The 18,750-nt window shown below is 49.6% G+C and overlaps 1 protein-coding gene across 1 annotated transcript; it reads left to right on the forward strand.

Annotated features, from left to right (window-relative positions):
* The first annotated feature begins 1,779 nt into the window (after window positions 1-1,779).
* Window positions 1,780-6,402, forward strand: TMEM247 (transmembrane protein 247). The gene is made up of 3 exons (XM_047746739.1): window positions 1,780-1,981; window positions 2,626-2,964; window positions 6,214-6,402. Exons 1-3 carry the CDS (start codon window positions 1,865-1,867, stop codon window positions 6,400-6,402), a joined length of 645 nt encoding a protein of 214 aa, XP_047602695.1. The 5' UTR covers window positions 1,780-1,864.
* Window positions 6,403-18,750: the final 12,348 nt, after the last annotated feature.

Consider the following 18,750-nt stretch of genomic DNA (forward strand, 5'->3'; position numbering starts at 1 on the left):
TCTCTCCTTCCAGAATGCAATTTTGTCTCCAACTCCTGAAAAGGTGTTCTGTCATTTTCATGAAAGTGAAGATGGCAACATATACACCCCAGCCTCCCAGTTTCTGTGTTGGTCCCTCTCAGACCATTCCGTGAATAAGGGGAGTTGTATTAGCGTGAGAGGGTTTCCACAACTAAGTACACAGCACCACAGAATGGGAGTCTTAAACAACAGATATGTGTCTTCTCACATGTGTCTCCAGTCTGGAGGCTGGATGTCTAACATCAAGGTGTCAGGGGGGCTGGTTCCTTCCAAAAGCACTGAAGGAAGGGTCCGTTCCAGCCCTGCCGTAGTAATTTTGTCTCAATCTGACGGGGCTCATGGGGTGCCCAAATTACTTCTCGGTGTGTATGTGAGGGTATTTCTGGAGAGATGAGCATTTGAATTGGTAGGCTGAGTAAAGCAGGTGGCCCCACATTGTAGATGGGCGCATCTAGTCCTTTGAGGGCCTGAGTAGAAGAAAACCATGGGAGAGGGGTGCCTGGGTGGCTCAGTCAGTTAAGCATCAGACTCTTGATTTCAGCTCAGCTCATGATCTCAGGGTCCTGGGATGGAGCCCCCCATTGGGTTCTGCACTCAGCGTGGAGTCTGCCTGAGGATTCTCTCTCCCTCTGCCCCCCGCTGTTTGCTCTCTCGAATAAATAAATCAGTCCTTTTTAAAATTTTTAAACGGGGCACCTGGGTGGTTCAGCTGGTTGAGCATCTGATTCTTGATTTCAGCTCAGGTCATGATCTCGCAGTCACGGGATCGAGCCTGAGTCGGGCTCAGCACTCAGTGTGGAGTCTGTTTCAGATTCTTTCTCCTTCTCCTCTCCTTCCCCCTCTGCCCCTTTCACTCCTACTTGGTTCTCTCTGCCTAACTGCTTGAGCTGAGCTATCAGTCTTCTCCCGGCCAGGGACTGGGACTTACACCCGCAGCTCTCCTCCTTATTAGACCTTTGGATTAGAACTGCAATTTACACCATGAGCTTTCCTGGAAATCCCACTCACAGACAGAAGTGGCAGAATCATGCCACTTCTGCTCAGCCTCTACAATCACAGGAGCCAATTTCATATATAAAAATATAAATATATATATTTATTTATTGTTTTTATATTCAAATATATTTGTTTTTTATTTAAGATATTTATAAATATTTAAATATATTTTCAAATATATTCAAATATATATTCAAAACAATATATAGATAGATAGATTCTCTGGAGAACACTGATACATGCCTCTCTCCTTGTAGATGATCGTCTTCCCCCTTACATTCAGTCCATCTTCCTTCTGTGCAGGTCCGTGCCCAAATTTCCTCTTCTTACAAGCATATCAGTCATACTGGGTTAGAACCTACCCTAATGACCTCATTTTAACTGAATCACTTCTAGAAAGGCCCTCGCTCTAAATAAGGTCACATTCTAAGGCACTGGGGATTAGGGCTTCAACATAGGAACTTGGGGGGAGGCACAATTTAGCCTCCAACAGGGTTTGTGGAGCTAACTGAACTCATCCTGATGCAGTCTGCCTTTAAAATAGGGACCCAATGGAGATTTCAGATGCCGGAACTCTGGATTTCAAGTAGTGGAATTCTAGTGTCCAAAGGAGTCCCTACGGTGGCAAAGGCCCATTGTGCAGTTCCTAATAATGGGCCTCAAAGGTGTGTCACAGCCTCCACCAAAGGGGCCCTAGCAACTAGTAGAATTATAGGTTATAACCTCATAGGTTATTATGAGGACAGGGGATTGTGATGGTGGCCCGACTGTAGAATCTGGTGAAACCAAATGTTAGTACCTTCGAAGATGTCCTTTGGCCCCAGCTGGCAGCACTGTGGTTTTCTGGATGGCAGCAGAGGACAGAGAAATGATGGAAGCCCGGGGAGCAGGAGAAAGCTGCCCAACCTTCCCCAAGGCGGCGCCTGATGACCCCATGTCTGAAGGGAAATCAAGGGCTTCTTTGGTAAGGGGCAGGGGGGATACCTTGTTTCACTGCCCCCGCCTGTCCCTACGTGGGGAGAAGGGTGTCATGGGGACACGTGATAGGAGCTGAGTGCTGGGAGATCCCAGAGAGCTACTAAAAAGAGCAAGTCACATGTACCCCATCCCCACAACTGGTCACCAGGGACCAGGTAGCCCTTAATAACATTGTGAAATCATCTGAGGCTGGTTTTGGTCTCTCCCACCTACCTCCCCATTCAGGGCCCTGTCCTCCCTCTGCAAATACGACCTGGCTCCCCCACAGCCCTTGTGTTGGTCCCCTACACTGGGTTTCTGACTATCTCAAAGTTAGACAGAGTGGGGGTGGGAAATTTACCAGGAAGACAGACTTCTGCCTCAACTCCTCAAGTCTCCCCTTGCAACTTGAGGGCACCCTTCCCTCATGTCAGGGTGCCCTCCCCTTCCCTGTGACGCTCAGGGCCTGCTAACTCCAGGTGAGTGCACCTCTGGCTAGAGCTCAGCCTAGATCCTTACAGGTCACAGCCCTCTTCCACACAACCGTCCAGTCCGTGGTGGCCGGCAGGCTGCGGAGGTGCCCAGGGTGGGGCAGGGGCAGCCCCAGGCGCTCTCCTCAGTGTCCCCTGAATCTCCTGTTCACTGCTCCAGGAGGCAGAGTCCCCGAAGCCAGACTCTTCCCACGACCACCTGGAGGAGATGGGAGCTTGCGAGGACGGAGGCTGCCCAGGGCCACCCAAGTCAGGGTCCTCCAAGGCTGGCTCCACCACCAAGGGCCAGGCAGGCGACGGGCCTGAACTCGGGGAGCTGCCCCCGGCTCCGGCCGCCCCGGAGACCCCGGGGACCGAGCGCAACACCGAGATGGAGCTGGAGAAGGTGCGCATGGAGTTCGAGCTCACACGGCTCAAGTACGTGCACGAGGAGAACGAGCGCCAGCGGCAGCACGAGGAGGTGATGGAGCAGCTGCAGCAGCAGGTGACGCCCCGCCTGGTAGGTGACCCGAAAAGTAGGGGGCGCTGGCGAGAGGCACGCGGGCTCCTCCCCGAGGGCTGGGGGAACCCCTCCCTGGCCTGCAGGGGGAGCCCACTGAGCAGCTTCAGGCTAGCATCCCGCCCTCATCTAGCTTAGCGTCCCCGCAAAGCTAGATCAACTCTTGAAGGAGAGCTGACCCTGGGAGGGGCCTCGGAACCCCCGTCCACCCGCCTGCCCACAGCTTTCCTTCTCCGGGAAAAGTCTTCACCGCTTCCTCTGTGACTGGCTTTCCAGCATTCTCTAGTACTCTCTACATCTCGTTTAAGAGATGGGAGATGGACAGCAGTCCGCCCAGGGATTTGGATAAAACCATCATCTCCCGGGGTCAGAGGCGCATTTGTTCCGTGGGATTGCTCTGCTTTGTTGCCAGATAAAACGGAGGCATCTCCAGCCAGGAGTGGACCCCTCTCCCCTAATGTGTATTAAATGAGGGGATAAGAAAGCCTACTTTCGGTCACATGGGATAGGAAGGGCTTATTAGGACTGTGAGGCCAGGGCCACTCTAAGTCCTAAATAGCCTAAAGATGCCATTGTTGAAAGCATGTTGCCTGGGTTTTTTTTTTTTTTTTTAAGATTTTATTTATTTATTCGACAGACAGAGATCACAAGTAGACAGAGAGGCAGGCAGAGAGAGAGAGAGAGGGAAGCAGGCTCCCCGCCGAGCAGAGAGCCCGATGCGGGACTCGATCCCAGGACCCTGAGATCATGACCTGAGCCGAAGGCAGCGGCTTAACCCACTGAGCCACCCAGGCGCCCCATTGCCTGGGTTTTAAAATCAGCCCTGAGTAAAAACTCTGGCTGTACTGTGTATAAACCGCGTGATATTGCGCAAGAGATTAATCCTCCTTGAGCCTAGATTTGCGCATCTAGAAAGTAGTCCCCACCGCATAGGGTCGCAGCGAGGAGTGAAGGAGAGCATACATGCGAGGCACTTTGCGCTGAGCCTGGCACATTAGGTAAGCACTCAATAAATGTTAGCTATTACCATTTTTATGTACTCATGCAATTCACTTCTTGACCCAAATGCAACAACTTACATTCATCACTTTTCAATTTTATTGGGATGTAATGTATTAGCTATGCTTCCCAGCTCTGAGTCACCCTCACTTCTGAGAAACTTGCCTTCTGTCTTTATCCAAGTCATTGCTATAATTGTTGAGAAGGATATGACCTAAAGTAAATACCACTAAAAGATCTCCCTACAGGTTAGCAATGTTCCATTAATCAGCACCCTTGGGTTACATTTTATCCAGCTCACATTTCTCTACCTTGTCCAAAAAACTATCTTGAGACACACTGGCAGATGGTTTCCCAGAATTAAGATATTATACTACCTATAGCATTTCCCTAATTGACTGGTCCTTTTTTTTTTTTTTTTTTTTTTAGAAAAGGAGATTGGTTTTTGCATGATTTGTTTTCAATGAACACATGCTGGGTTTTAACAGTTATTTTTTTTTTTTCTTGCTCACATAATACCTGCTTAATTATATACTGAATGGTTTTGCTGAGCCAAGTCAAGCTTACTGAACTGGGATCTCCAGAATCCATCCGTTTTTTCCCCTCCTTTTAAAAATCTAGAAAATATTTGCTTGTCTCTAAGATTCTGGCACATTTCCTGAGATTTTTTTTTTTTTTCCTCTCTAGTAAGTTCCATTTCCAAGCTTGGGGTTTTGTTCTCAGTATCATGGGGTAAAATGTGTCAGGAGTCGGAGCCTGAAATACTTAACGCACCTAAGTTAAGATACTGTGCCTTTGCTCTCTGCCTCCTTCTAACCATATTTGTTTTCCCTTTTTTAGTTTGAAAATCTTACTCTCACTGGATGAGCTGGAAACCCTTGGTGTATAGTCTTATCTGCTGTCTGTCTTCTGCTCAAAAGACAGACCACTGAAAATGTGGTGAAAAGTCTAAAAGGTCACACAAATGCATGTTGGTTGTCAAAATCATAATTCTCACCCATGAGCATTTCAGGCTGAAAATGCATGCTGACTGCTTTTGTGGGCAGAAGCCCATGGACCCGGAGCTGCAGTGGGTGGGCAGACCACCCACGCAGCACCCCCTCCTGCTAGAATCCTGGGTTTCTTCCTCTGGTCTTCAACTTGCCTTGGTATTCACTTTAGAAATGTTATCACCGGAGTCATTTTCTGCCCTCTCGGGTTTATTGATTTGCCCTCACATTTTCTATAGTTGTCCAAACAACAGTGTGTCCACAACCCTAGTCTTTGGTAATCGTTTACAAAGCTGTTTAATGTTTTGTGCATTTACTGGCAGGTGATGTTTAAGCCCCCTCCCACTTTCTCTTTTTCTAGATGAATGGGTGGGGAGATTTCATTGTACTGGAAACTACCTCTGTGAGTATGTTTCTCACTAGGTTAGGGCAACCCGGTCCCAGCCATCTGCCTGCTTACAAAAGGCATGGCGTGATTTTAAAAGATATTTTAGAGAATAAACCATGGGTGATGCCTTCTTAACTACAGATCCAAATAGTTTTGTCAGCTTTCGCTATACTTATATGTTGATGCTTTCTACAGTTAAAATGCAGGCTTGTTGGACCTCAATTGCACAGATTTCAGAAATGAGCAATACTCAGGTAGAATCAGCCAGACAACTCAAGCTGCTTTCCCCAGGTTCGATACTGTGGAATATCGGAAGTCCTATCACCTGTCTCTGACCACCTGTCCACCAGGGAGACCCAACCTCAGGCCAATAGGCCACAGACTAAACCTTGAGACATGTGCCAGGACAAGAACAGTCAGAAACAGGCGCTTGTGTCCTTTCATTGAGCCACTGTGCAGAGAACAAGGCTGAGTGTCAGGGCAAGCCATCCAGAGAACATTTCAGAGAACAGGTATGCAGATCTGGGGATCTCAGAGTCAGAGACAGTCTGCATGCTTATGACTGGAGACAGCAGAGAACTCAGAGAAAGGACGTTGTCGCCTGGTGCCTGACTCAGGAGGGATGAGGGCAGACTGAAGAAGTGAAGACCTAGGAGGTCCCTCTACGTGCCCGTGACCTTGCTAGGGATGCTTCTGTTCTTGGCCCACTCTTCCTCCTGTAGTCTGTGAGGGGGACATGGTGACCCTTCCCTCAGGTTAGGAAGACGGCTTGCCTGAGATCATATCCTAGAAGGGACGGAAGCAGGACACCAGACCTGCCTGGTTGCCAAGCAGCGTGGTTTGGCCAGCGGCGTTCTCTTCTTTCCCCCACAGTTCTCGGGAGGCCTCCAGGACCTCCTGCTCCCCCAGAACCAGTTTGCCATGTTCCTGTACTGCTTCATCTTTATACACATAATCTATGTCACCAAGGAGATGATCTTCTTTCTCTTCTCCAAGCACTACCTGTTCTGCATTGCGGCCATTTTGCTCTGTTTGATTAAAACTTTATGGTCCTACTTCTAGGTGCTTCTGCTCCCTCCATCACTGGGAACCCCCATGCTAGCAGGTTACTAGGACACGATCCAAGTTAGCCCCTGGCCTGCCTCGCTCCTCCTTCCCTCATACAAGCGTCCCTCCAGTCAGAGCTTGCTGTTAGGAAAGGCTCTGCTATCAAGCATTTACACTTTAGTGTGAAGAACCGTGTTTAGGCCTTATACAAAGCCTGAGTTCTCAGTGTGGATGAAGATGCTTTGGGCCCTGAGGGGAGGATCTCAGAAGTGACCAATCTAGGGAGGTATTTAGAGGGTGAAGGAGCTTGGGGTTTCTAGAATCACGGAAATCATACTATGACCAGGTTGGTTTGGGATCTACCACATCTCCTCATTTGTACAGATCTTCTCTGAGGTGTGGGGTGCTGTGGTAGGCTTGGGGGTAAGCCCCCCAAAGAAGTGCACATCCCAAAAGCCCAGAACCTGTGATGTTTTGCTATATGACCTTACATAGCAAAAGAGACTTGGAGAGGTGATTAAGTTAAAGACCTTACAGGGGAGATGAGCCTGGATTATTCTACAGGCCCAATGGTCATCACAAGGCTTTTCACAAGAGGTAGGCAGGAGGGTGACAGTAGGAGAAGGAAGGGGATGTGGCCACAGAAGCAGAAGCTGGGATGAGCCAAGTAGAGCAGGTAGCCTTTAGGGAAGGCACAGAAATGAATGTTCTCCTAGAGCCTCCAGAAAGAATGTAGCTCCGGCCAAGCCATTTTAGACATGTGACCACCAGAACTGTAAGAGAATAAATCTGAGCTGCTTTAAGCCACTAAGTGTGTAGTACTGTGTTACGGCAGTAACTGGAGACTCGTGCAGGAGCCAAGCCTCCCCAGACTCTTCCCAGCTCTGCAAACATGTCAGGATAGCAGCACCAGGCCATGGACAAGAGTCCACTTAGCACTGGGCCTGAGCAGCTGGGAGCCTGCCCTCAAGACAGTTCAAAGAGAGCTGCTGAAGCTCCAGGGAGCCCAGGAAAGGCCTTTCAGGGTCTGATGGGCAAAGGTTATCCCTACCATGGAGCAGAGCACACCTGCTCCCAGGGGGGTTGGGGAAGGAGGGCTCAAACGCCTGACTGGGACCAGAGCAAGACGGCAGGGCTGTGTTAATGGAAAGTAGGAAGGAAAAATAAAAACAAAAAGCAAAAACGGGCCACACAGTCCAGCCCTCAAATCCCAAATGCATGCACATACGTGCACACACGTACACACACACAAAGACGCATAGCAAATAAACAGTTGTCCAGAGCAGAGATGGACACAACCCTCCAGCCCCGAAGAAACAGGCAGCAGCAATGAAAAGGAACAGACTTTGAATACCAGAGGGTTCAGAGCAGGCACAAAATGAAGTGTCTGATAGGTATGTAATGAGGAGTTCGACTCCCCCATGGCCCACGTCCCGACCCCTCCCCTCTCACACACACCCCTGCTAGCAGGTCCTCAGCCGCTCTGACCCCATCGGCCCAGGAAGGAGGACTGGAACCTGCCGCCTGCACAGGAGGCCCTGGGGATAAGGCAGCACAGAGAATGAGGGTGGAGGCAGTAGTATAATCAGGCAAGTCTGTAATGACCCTTCCTTTTCTAGGGCATAGAGGTGGGCCTTAAGAGGGACAAAAGAATAAGTTTCTGTTTGGGCTCTGCGAGGGAGACTCCGTGAAAACACATGAAAAGATCGGCCTGAGGTTCAGGGTCAGTACACACTAGCCTGCCATGGAAGTCATGGTGACTTCTCATTTTCCACCCAATTCAACACATCCACCCCCATTTATAGCTGCACGTGACCGATATTTACCTGAAAGCAACAAAGCTGTCATTTCTCATGAAACTTTGAATGATAGTTTTTGTCACGGGTCAGTTCTCATAGTCATTGTATTTGACCCAGGATCCTGGGGTGGGATTGAGGTTAAAGGAGGAGGAAATCAGGACATCGAAAAGATTAGGGCCCCGGGATTTGACTTGTTATAGCAGAAGGATTCAGGAGTTTGTAAAAAATACCACGTGCTATAAAACCATTTAGTTCATTGCCCTGTTGAACTGGACTAAGATCCGTGCATTTTCCTTATAAATCTTCAAAGAAAGACTTAACTCCCTTGAACAGTTAAGCAGCATCACATCCTTAACAATGGGCATGAAATCTTCCTCCTAGTTCTCCTCCTGTGACCAAAGACTGATGCCAGTAGCCTAAGGTATGCCCTCTGGGCAAATGAGGACAGTTCATGGTCATTCCCCAAACCTGGCAGAATTCTCCTGGTTCAAATTCAGAGCAGAAAATCAGAAGGGAGAGAGACCACGGTGGGGAGAATTACACAGGATAGGAAGAAGGCACAGGCAAGGATTACCAAGCAGATAATAAGAGAACATCTAACTTCTTGAGCACTTTCAACGTGCCAGGTACTTTGCTAAATATTTATGGAGACAACCTTCGCCAAAATCCTAGGAGGAAGGCATGCATATGATCTCCAGGTCACAGATGAGGTTCCCGAAGCTCAGAGAGATTAAATGACTTACCCAAGACCATCGTGGATCTTAAGTCTGACTCCCAAACACACGACCTTGCTACACAACCGTGCTCCCAAGACCCTGCCTTGAAGGATTTCGCAGCCTTGCTGGCGGGATGAAGTTAATGTACATGAAAATGTAAAGACACTGTCAGCATACAGACCTCAGTGATGAAGGAAATCAAAGAAGGAGAGGTCCCTGGAGCCCGCCCAGGGTGAGAGGAAGACTTTTCAAAAGAGCAACCCACAAGAGCAGGTAAGCCTGGGACAAGTGGAAAGAAGGAGAGGAAACTCACACAAACTTAAGATCAGGGTGGGAGTGTGTACAGAGGATGGAGGAAAACGAGAAGGATCGTCCCTGCTCCAATAAATGGTGTAAAGGGTACTGTGCCTGGAAAATTGATATGGGAACAAATTTTATAGTCTTGAATGTTGGTCTGAGGAATATGAAATTAATCCCTTGGGAAATGGAATCCCTGAAGATCACAGAGTGAGTAACTCCCTCCCAAAAAAGGGAAAAAAATATCTCCTTTATGGTAACCTTGTTCTTGCCTTGACCTCCTCTTTCCCTTTTCAATCTGGGAACATTCTAAGGTCCTGAGTGTGAGGACTGCATTCAGTGATAAAAGAAACCCAACCTCAGTGGCGTAACCAGATAGAGGCTTATGCTTCCCACATACTAAGAAGACCCAATTAAGGCAGTACGTGACTGCTGAAACAGCGCTAGGAAGTCAGAGAAGACCCAGGCTGCTTTTTGCTACACCTTCTTAGCACTCAGCTTTTATTCTCCTCACACACGGCCTTTAGCCTCATGGTCTTAAAATGGCTGCTGTAGCTCCAAGTATCAAATCCACAACTCCAGGTCAGAAAAGAGAGGGAAAAGAAGGGGCTGCTTTTAAAAGCTTTCTAGGGGCACCTGGGTGGCTCAGTGGGTTAAAGCCTCTGCTTTTGGCTCAGGTCGTGATCCCAGGGTCCTGGGATGGAGCCCCACATCTAGCTCTCTGCTCAGCGGGGAGCCTGCTTCCCCCCACCCCGCCGCCCCGACCCTGCCTGCCTCTCTGCCTACTTGTGATCTGTCAAATAAATAAATCTAAAAAAAAAAAAAATCTTAAAACAAAACAAAATAAAAGCATTCTAGAAACATCTCATTGGTCAGATTGGGTCAGGGAGGGGGTCTGCTCCTAGCTGCAGGGCATCTGAGGTGGTAAGTTTTTCACCTGGGCGCTGTTGCAGCCTTGAACAAGTTAGGATTTTGACAGTGTGGGGAGAGGGAGGTATGGATATTGAATAAGCAAATAACTATGTCTACCATGGGTAGACTGAGACCTAGCTTGCATTCCCCCAGCCCTGCGCCAGTCTTGGTGGGGGTAAGACACGGGTTGGAGCACAGGTGTAGCCAATCCAGGCCTAGCCCACTATGGCACTACTGCCCTTAGGCTTCATTTACCACATCAGGAAGGCCGTGGTTTTCTCTGGACACGTGGCTGGAACAGCTCTGCCTTCATCCTGACCTCTGCCTGAGGCCCCAGGATCTTACACATCTGGACAGCAGCCCAGCCTGGGACCTGGGGACTACAAGGGTATGCCCCCTCTGTGCCCAGTGCCTTCAGCAAAGCTGCAAGGGGCAAGTTTGCTCCTAGAGTCCCTCCCCATCCTGAGTCCCAGAGTCCACAGAAGGGAGCCCAGTGCCCCCCCTCCCATCCCCATCTCTCTGGTCAACCCACGCACCAAGCTGCTAAAGATTGAGGGTGTAACCCGTTACACAGATCCATTCAGATTTTTCGGCCCAACAAGCAACACTAGCAGTAAAGTTTCAGGCAGGCTTTGGGAGGAAAAGATGGAAGGATCTTTCTTTCTTGCTCCCCAGATGGAATCGCGCAGGTTGTAACCCCCAAGCCTGAGGATACTACTAGAGTCCTAGAGACTGCTGGGATCTGCAGGTGGGAAGAGGGGACAGGCTTCATTCCAAAGGTCACTTCTCAGCCTTGTCAGTTTCTAATCCCACCTTAGCAGGTGGCTGCCAACAAGTTAAGGTTTCCAGGCTTCATTTGGATGACCTGTAAATTATCTAAACTCTAACTCTGTGGCGGGAAAAAAGGACAAAAGCCTAGGGACTGACTTCAGAAATTCTAATTTAATTGATCTGATCTGTGGTTCAGTAGCTTCCAAAGTCCCTGAGCTGATTGCAAAGGGCAGCTGCGTGTGTTACAAAACCTAAATCCTTGCTACTAGTGATCCTGCCCCTTCAGCATTGCCTGGGGCATCTTAGAAATGGCGCATCCGGGGCTCTGCCAGCCCCCACCCACTGTTACAGCCACATGTGACAATATTCCCAATGATTCTTATGAGAAGCACTACTCTGGAGGATGGGTTACAATTCAACTTGTCGTCTGTGGGGAAGTTACTGCTCTTGGCGTAGAGGACCTTCCAGCGGGGGGGTGTGGAGGCCAGATGGGAAGGAGAGAGAGGACAACTGAGTCTGGAGCCCCTGGAAGGTTCTAGGAGCTTCCCCCAACATCTGGCACAGCCCAGGTGGCCTGGCTGCTCCTCCTCCCTCTGTGCCTTCGGGAGCCCATGCTCTGGGCTTCTGAGGAACCAAATGATTTCTCCCGGTACACAGGGATTTACCAGAAACTTCCAGAATGCCCCCAGGTCTGTCTCTGCCTCTGTCCCTTTTTTGATCTAGCTCCTGTGTGTGTAGCTTGAGAGAATCTTGCTAATATGCATTCATTCATTATTTAAAGGTTGCCACTGTTCCTTCAGGAAGGTTAAGCATGATTAAAAGATGGGATTTTTCCATAGGGCACAGCAGAAAAGCTAGGGCTCCCGCATTTTAAGCTGTTTTGGCCAAGCCTCGTTGCATAATTTAAAGTCTGTGACTTATTTGGATTTAATTAGCCAAAGGAGCTGCAGCTGAGGTTCACTAGTCAGTATTTATTAAGCACCCTCAAAGGGTTTGGGAGCTCTTCAGAGTAAAAAGCAGGATCGGCTTCGGACTTGTGCACTTCTCACACTGAAGCAGAGGAGGTTGCAGATCCTGGTAGCAGGTAGCATTCTTGTTCCTCAAGGAGAACAAAAGGGTGGCCTCAAGGGGCCTGTGCAGTCACAGGACAGATGCTCACAGAAGCCTTCCCCTCAGCCCTGAGTTGGGTGGGGTGAGCCCCTCACAGGGCTGTAGTGACAGGTAAGAAAATGCAGAGCCATTCCAGTGAGAGGCCCTAGGAAACACACCTGACCTGAAGAGCCACAGGAAGTGGAGGGGACAGGCTCCCAATTTGTGGAGCCAAGGCAAAAGGACAATGCCAGGTCCTGTGTTCAAAACCTATTAAGAACTTTGGGGCGCCTGGGTGGCTCGGTGGGTTAGGCCGCTGCCTTCGGCTCAGGTCATGATCCCAGGTCCTGGGTTCGAGCCCCACATTGGGCCTTCTGCTCAGCAGGGAGCCTGCTTCCTCCTCTCTCTCTGCCTGCCTCTCTGCTTACTTGTGATTTCTCTCTGTCAAATAAATAAATAAAATCTTTAAAAAAAAAAAAAAAAAGAATTTCAAGGCTGTAACAGCAGAACTGAAACCAAATGTGCCCTCCACCCCCACGATGGCCGGGGGCCCCTGAGCACAGCCGGTGCCCCAGCCGGGGCTGGAGGGAGATGGAGGAGACCCTTGGGGTGTGGGGTGCCTCTCAATTCCAGCCTGAGAGAGAACATGTCCCCAGGTACCCTAGCAGCCAGAGAGAGGGCAGTGGGCTCTGTGCCCTTTGAAAAGGTGTGGGGACCCCTGGAGCAGACCGAGGAGTGGAGGAACCTGCGTCTGGCGATCTGTGGGGAGGACAGGCCTTCTCCAGGCCAAGGGTGCCCATGCCCACCTGCCAGCTCTAGAAGCAGAGTCTGAGCAGTGGGCAGTTCCAGGCCCTCAGGCCCTGCTCCAGGCTCGCAGCTGCCAATCACAGGGATAAGAGAAACCTCAGGCTTTCCAACTCTGACTCTAAGGCTTACCCCCTCCAGCCTCCACCCCCAGCCCCATTCAGCTGATCATTTTTCTCTGGGCTAGAAAAATCCCAAAGTAAGAGAATAAAGTTACACTTTTTACCCCTCTGAGCCTCTCTTGTATCAAATGACAGTCACTTTCCCCCAAACTTCTCATCAAAGGAACCTTTGTAGGGTCCTGGGGCAGAGAGCCGGCCTTGGAAGAAGGCCACCAGGAAGCCCTCCAGAAAGTGCTGAGCAAGGCAACCCTGGATCTGCCAGGGGGTGGGGCTGGGGTGGTAGTTTGCTGGGAGGGGGTGTTTCAGAAGCTGTTCTCCAGCCCAGGAAGGGCCGGGTGGGACCTCCCAAACATGGAGCCTTTCTTCTCTCCATGGTACCCTGCCCAAAATGCGGGCGCTGGCTGTTAGTGTGGCTGCTGGAGACGTACCAGTGCTTAACAAATAAATGAACAAGCCAATAAAGGAAAGGATGCAGTGAGCAACCTGAGAGAGGCTCCTTGAGCTAAAGCATTCTTCGAAGGCTTCTGGGAGAGGGGCGCAGGCTCACTCAGTACCCTGGGGATTCTGCCCTGTCCAGGGCACTTTGTCTCATCACATTTTAGCCCCTCCCCAGGGAGCCCTGTGACTATCTCCACTTTGCATCTGGGAAAACCTACTCAGAGAGGTTCAGGAGTTGCCTGAGCTAACTCAGCCTGAAGGTGGCAGAGACCAGGTATGGCAAGGAGAAGGAGCCAAAATTTGATTTATAAGAAAAACCCAAATCTATGTCTCGTGGGCTTGGGTTTGTGGGTGAAGATTCAGAGTCGCCTGGATAACACACGTGAAGAGTGCTGGGACTGTATTTCAAACGGTAAGGTGTGGACCCATTCGGTCTCTTCAACTGTGTCTATGGAGGGGTAGCAGCCTCAAAGGTATGGGCTTAAAAAGCTACCTCTGAATTCTACCCAGTCTCTCATTTCCTCCCTCCAAAGACTGTGGAGGAAAATGTCTCTGAGGGGGGACAGGGATGTAAGCCCTCTCTCACTATCCCACCTGGTCCACGCATCCCACCATTTTCCTGAGAGGTGAGAGGGAGATGCTCGCTCAAAGCCCTGGAGAACTTCCTCTGGACCCAACCCAATATCTACTGGGTCCCTCAAGTCAGGTGAGGGAGCCTGCAGCTGGCCTGGGGGATCTCTTCTCTACAATCAGCCATGCTGGGCTCTGTGCAGACCAGGATACAATGGCAGGTGTATGAAAGCAGAGGGAGGTGGTCAGACCCAGAGAGAAACCTAAGAGTTCACTCTCCCTGACGTTCACTTTTGGTGATTTCTGTATCCTCACAAACCCAAATCACCCTCCCCACTCTCCCACCCAGCCCACTTCAGAACATGACTGTGTGGTTCCTAAAAAATGATGAACTTTGACTGGAAGACTCTGGGAGCGTGGCAAAGCAAAGAAAGCTCATCTGCTTTCAGATAACTCCCCTAAGCGAACCACACAGTGTGGGACAATCCTGATGCTCCAAACAGACCAGCTAGGGCCGGAGTCAAAAACTGGGATATCAGGAGGGCCCATGTGAAGCAGGTAAAACAGGGAAGCTGCCCAGGTGTGGCTAACGGGAAATGATGGGCCAGTGGGAAGGAGGCAGCCTCTACTCCCCTCCCTCCCACCCATTTTCACCAAGTCAGGATGCTGACCCCATGTCCATTCAAGGCCAGCCAGGAAATCCAGGCTTTTTATGTGATACTTGCTGATAGTGAATGGAGTTGGTTTCTTTCTTTTTTTTTTTTTTTTTTCGTTTTTAAATTGTTTTAGCCATACTGTGGACCCACTGGCTCACAGTCCCTGAACTTGAGATGTGATTTCCTTTATGATAGATTCTCTGTTTCACTCAGAGACCGTCTAGGGGATTTCTTTAAACAGAAAGCTCTCCTAGTACAAAAATAGAATGGGATTCACTCCAGCACTGTTTAAGAACGGAAGCCGCAGTGAGGGATCCTTCTGCCCTCCACAACTGTCTTGCCTTGAGGTGTTTCAAGAGACAGATCTCTTAATGCATTTCAAATCCAGTTAGAGTGGCAAAAATCTAATTTCCATACTTCTTGAAGGAAGATGGGAATGTGGCTCAAGCCTGGATCAGGATTAAAGCAGGGGTAATGCAGGGGCCTGGACGCAGGGAAATGAGGCAGGAGAATGAGTTGGGGGTGGAGGGTGAGGCTGGGTGCCCAGGCTGGGTGAGGTGGAGGGAGGCAGGCAACAGCTCTGGGAGGTTGGTCAGACAGAGAGGTTGGGCCTGGGGACCAGAGCCAGCAGGAGAGGGGAAGAGGGGGAGGGAGCATCATTAATTGTCATGGCAACCGAGGAATCAGGAAAGGGGAGGAAAAGTGAGGGGGAGAAAAAGTAGCTCTGAGAAGAGCTACATTGGGCTGCTGCCTACAACCAGCTCTCTCCTCTCTATCTAGGCACCTTGACTGTGATTCCCCCCCCTGATACCTCCCCCACCTGATTCTGCTCATCCCTGGCACAGATAAATTACTAGGAAATTACCTTGAGGATGTTTAGATCCCAAACATGAGGAGGATGGATGGGTACCTACTTACTCTGCTTCTGGGCTTCCAAAAGGCCTCTTGAATTGAAAATATGTTGTCCACTGTCCTGCCCTAAAGCCTATAATCCCACCATCAGCAGAACATTTCTTGGATAAGGATGTACTTATGTTCCATTACAAACACTCATTAGGAAGGCTAACATTCTGGATACTAATTTCTAGACTCTCCTAAGGCATGAATTGATCACACAGAGGAGGGATCTCCACTTCAGCCTCGGCATGTCCACCAGTAGGGTTCAGACATAATCTGCACACGTACCATAAACTAGTGGGGCAGACCCCAGACGGGCCAGGTCATAGGCTGGCTCCAGTGATACGCACTGTGTGTGTTCACCATTCGTTTCCCCTTGATTTTCTTTTGGGGGAGCTCTGTGTTCCCTTATCTTGGTCCATGAAGTTCAAAGGGGTTGATTTCCAATCAAGGGTGGGCCCAAGACCCAGACCAGCCACTCAGAGCATTCCTTCTCCTGGTCTGAATGATTAGTTTCTGTGTGGGCACGTGACCCAAGCCTGACCAATGAGTCTCAAACCTGGGACTTCTGCTAGAGCTCCTGGAAGATAAGCTCTGAGCGAGTGGACTGTATATCCGCCATGGCTGGTGGCCATCTTGTTCCGCTAGGGGAAAGGCTGCTTGAGAGAAAAGCCTACAAAGAGAAAAGCAGAGCCAAGAAGAGATAAGACACTGACAGGGAGAGACAGGTGGGAAGGAGATGGAAAGAGAAGTGAGTCCTTGTTGACATGATTCCAGCCCCAGGATCTACCGGAAATAAGAGACATCCCTAAAGCTTTTCAGTTGCTGTTAACGTCGATTTGAATTGGGTATCTGGAGCCAAGTGTTCTGGGTCACACCAGGGCTTTCCCATTTGGCGAAAGAAAAAAGGATTAAATGAGTTGGAACCTGGGACGGGCAAGCGTTCATGGAGGAAGTATCATGGCGTCTGCTCCCAGCCTGTCTGTGGAGAAAGATGTGGAGATGGACCTAAACCAGGGAGTTGGGGAGACACGGCAAGAGGTGGAGTTCTCACATGTACAACTTCAGCAGGAAAGGGAGTCATCTCTCCACTTCTTGAGGGAAAACAGCCCTGCTCTAGCACCACAAGGGGTTGGGGCATCTCGTCCTGAGTTGCTCTTGGCACTGTGGATATTTTGAGCCAGATGGGGAGTGGGGGATAGGGGGTTGTCCTGGGTGATGTAAGGTATTTAACAGCATCACTGGCCTCTACCTGCTAGATGCCAGTAATAGGCTCCCTGTTTTAGTTGTGACAATAATAAATGTCTCCAGACATGGCCAAATATCCGCTGGGGGTCAAAACTGCCCCCAGTTGAGAACCACTGCTCTAGTGTTAACCCGGTCCCATCATGTCCAGTGTGATTAACGTCTACAGACTGAAGGCATGACAGGAAGCCAGAGAATGAGAGAGGTGTGAGAGATGATGGTGGGCTGGAGGAACCTGGTTCTTGGAGAAGGTGGCATCTGAACCAGGCCACAAAGGATGGGTAGGATTTGGCTAATCTAGCACGAAGGACAACGCTCCAGGGAGAGGAAACTGTGTTCAAAGGCAAGGGGGCGCCTCACGTCCTCATGCAGGTATGTGTGCCCAAGTGCCCAGCTGAGAAGCAAGTGGGAGCTAAAATAAAAGCCCAACTTCCTGTCGCCAAGCCACGCCCCCAGGCACTGGGCTGTGTCAATCCAGAGGAAGGGGAACCTTTTCCTTAGTACAAAGGTATCTCGTGCGTCCCCCACCTCATGGGCTCATGGTACCATATCTGTCCAGAGGGGGCCTTCCTCTACTGACACACAGGTGCCACAGAGGTCAGCCAAGGCCCCACAAACGAGCACACCCTGGGACGGGAAGGAGAGGCAAGCCAGCCAAGTAGCTACACTCTGTCAGCAGCTCTAGCTTTCTCCGGCCCTGGTTGGCCCCATGGTGTTCCTCTCCACTCTGACTGGTCTGTGGGGGAATCCCCACCCCCACCCGCCGCTGGTCTGCAGAGGCCCTGCACAGAAGAATGAGAAGTAAGTTCTTTCAAGGGCTCAAAGTAGGCTGAACCAAAAGGAGAAGGCAAGCTCTGAGAGAAGAGCCTGGACCTGGAGATGGACTGCAGCCAATGTGCATGGGTTCAGATCACTGCTGCTGCTATCCCTCCACAGAAAGACCATGCGGACAGGCTGCCACCCCTCAGGGAGGACCCTCCACCAGAGCCCTGCCCCTTCTTGTGAAGAGACTTTCAGAACCTCTCGGTTCTCCCTCGCCCCATTGTTTCCCTTCCTTGGCCCATCATCCATTCAGCCATGGGCTAGTACAAACCAGGGTGCAGGAGATCTTGGGGATACTCGAGGATCATCACAGGGCATGATTTGGGTGCAGGTCACTTTAAGAGCCTCACAGGACAAGCCCTCAATTTCCACCTGGGCTCTCCCCTGTAAGTGTCCTGCCTGAGCTCACGGAGGTCTGAGGTCACAGTCCAGGGATGCCGCTGGTTCCCCTCCTACTTTCCATTTCACAATCTACCACCTCTCTAGGGAAAGGCACACCCCTCACCCATCCCAAATCTTACCATGGAGCACTGACTTGAGGGGGAAAAATGTATGGTGCAACAAAACTACAATCTAAATCCTTGTATCCGTGTAGAGGAAAGGAATGACTACTGACTGGGCAAATTCATGAGCTTTCAATTCTCTGCTTTAATTCAAGGGAAGGGTCTCTTCTATTGTCAGCAGATAGATTTTTAATGACCCACCCATAGGATCCTAGGCACGTAACTCAAAAGGAATTTATAAAATTGACTGACAAACTCCTTATATTCCTTTGTACTTATGTGAAAAGGCTTCTGAGCTCAGCTCTTGCATCTATAAACACACACACACACACACACACACACACACATGAACAAATTAATGCTGGCCTGACCTCATCTAGCGGTAACATTCATCCATTGATATAGGAACTAACTGGGGCGGGAAAATATCTTCATCTCATTAAGAAATGTATTTCCAATTAAGCTTTATTTTTGGCTTCCTTAGTATCTATTAAAATTCCTAATAGCATTTGTTTTGGTTAATTGTATACTAGTTGTCACGGTACAAATCCAGACAAAATAATCTCTAACAGAATCTGTGGTCACAGGAAATTTTTAAAAAGTAATTCATTTTATATACATAGCTTTTGGAGGGAAGTATGATAAGGTGATATATAAAACTCATTCAGTCATAAAAATAAATGAGGATAAATTTCTGTAGGAGAAGTAGAATGAAAATATAA

Source organism: Lutra lutra, chromosome 9 (assembly GCF_902655055.1).
Source record: "Lutra lutra chromosome 9, mLutLut1.2, whole genome shotgun sequence".
NCBI lineage: Eukaryota > Metazoa > Chordata > Mammalia > Carnivora > Mustelidae > Lutra > Lutra lutra.

What these genes read in the sequence shown, in the direction of transcription:
- TMEM247 (XM_047746739.1), top strand. Translation starts at nt 1,865, where the DNA reads ATGGCAGCAGAGGACAGAGAAATGATGGAAGCCCGGGGAGCAGGAGAA. An exon ending in GGAAATCAAGGGCTTCTTTG is followed by an intron (nt 1,982 to 2,625) that starts GTAAGGGGCAGG and finishes TCACTGCTCCAG; the next exon opens with GAGGCAGAGTCCCCGAAGCC. An exon ending in AGCAGGTGACGCCCCGCCTG is followed by an intron (nt 2,965 to 6,213) that starts GTAGGTGACCCG and finishes TTTCCCCCACAG; the next exon opens with TTCTCGGGAGGCCTCCAGGA.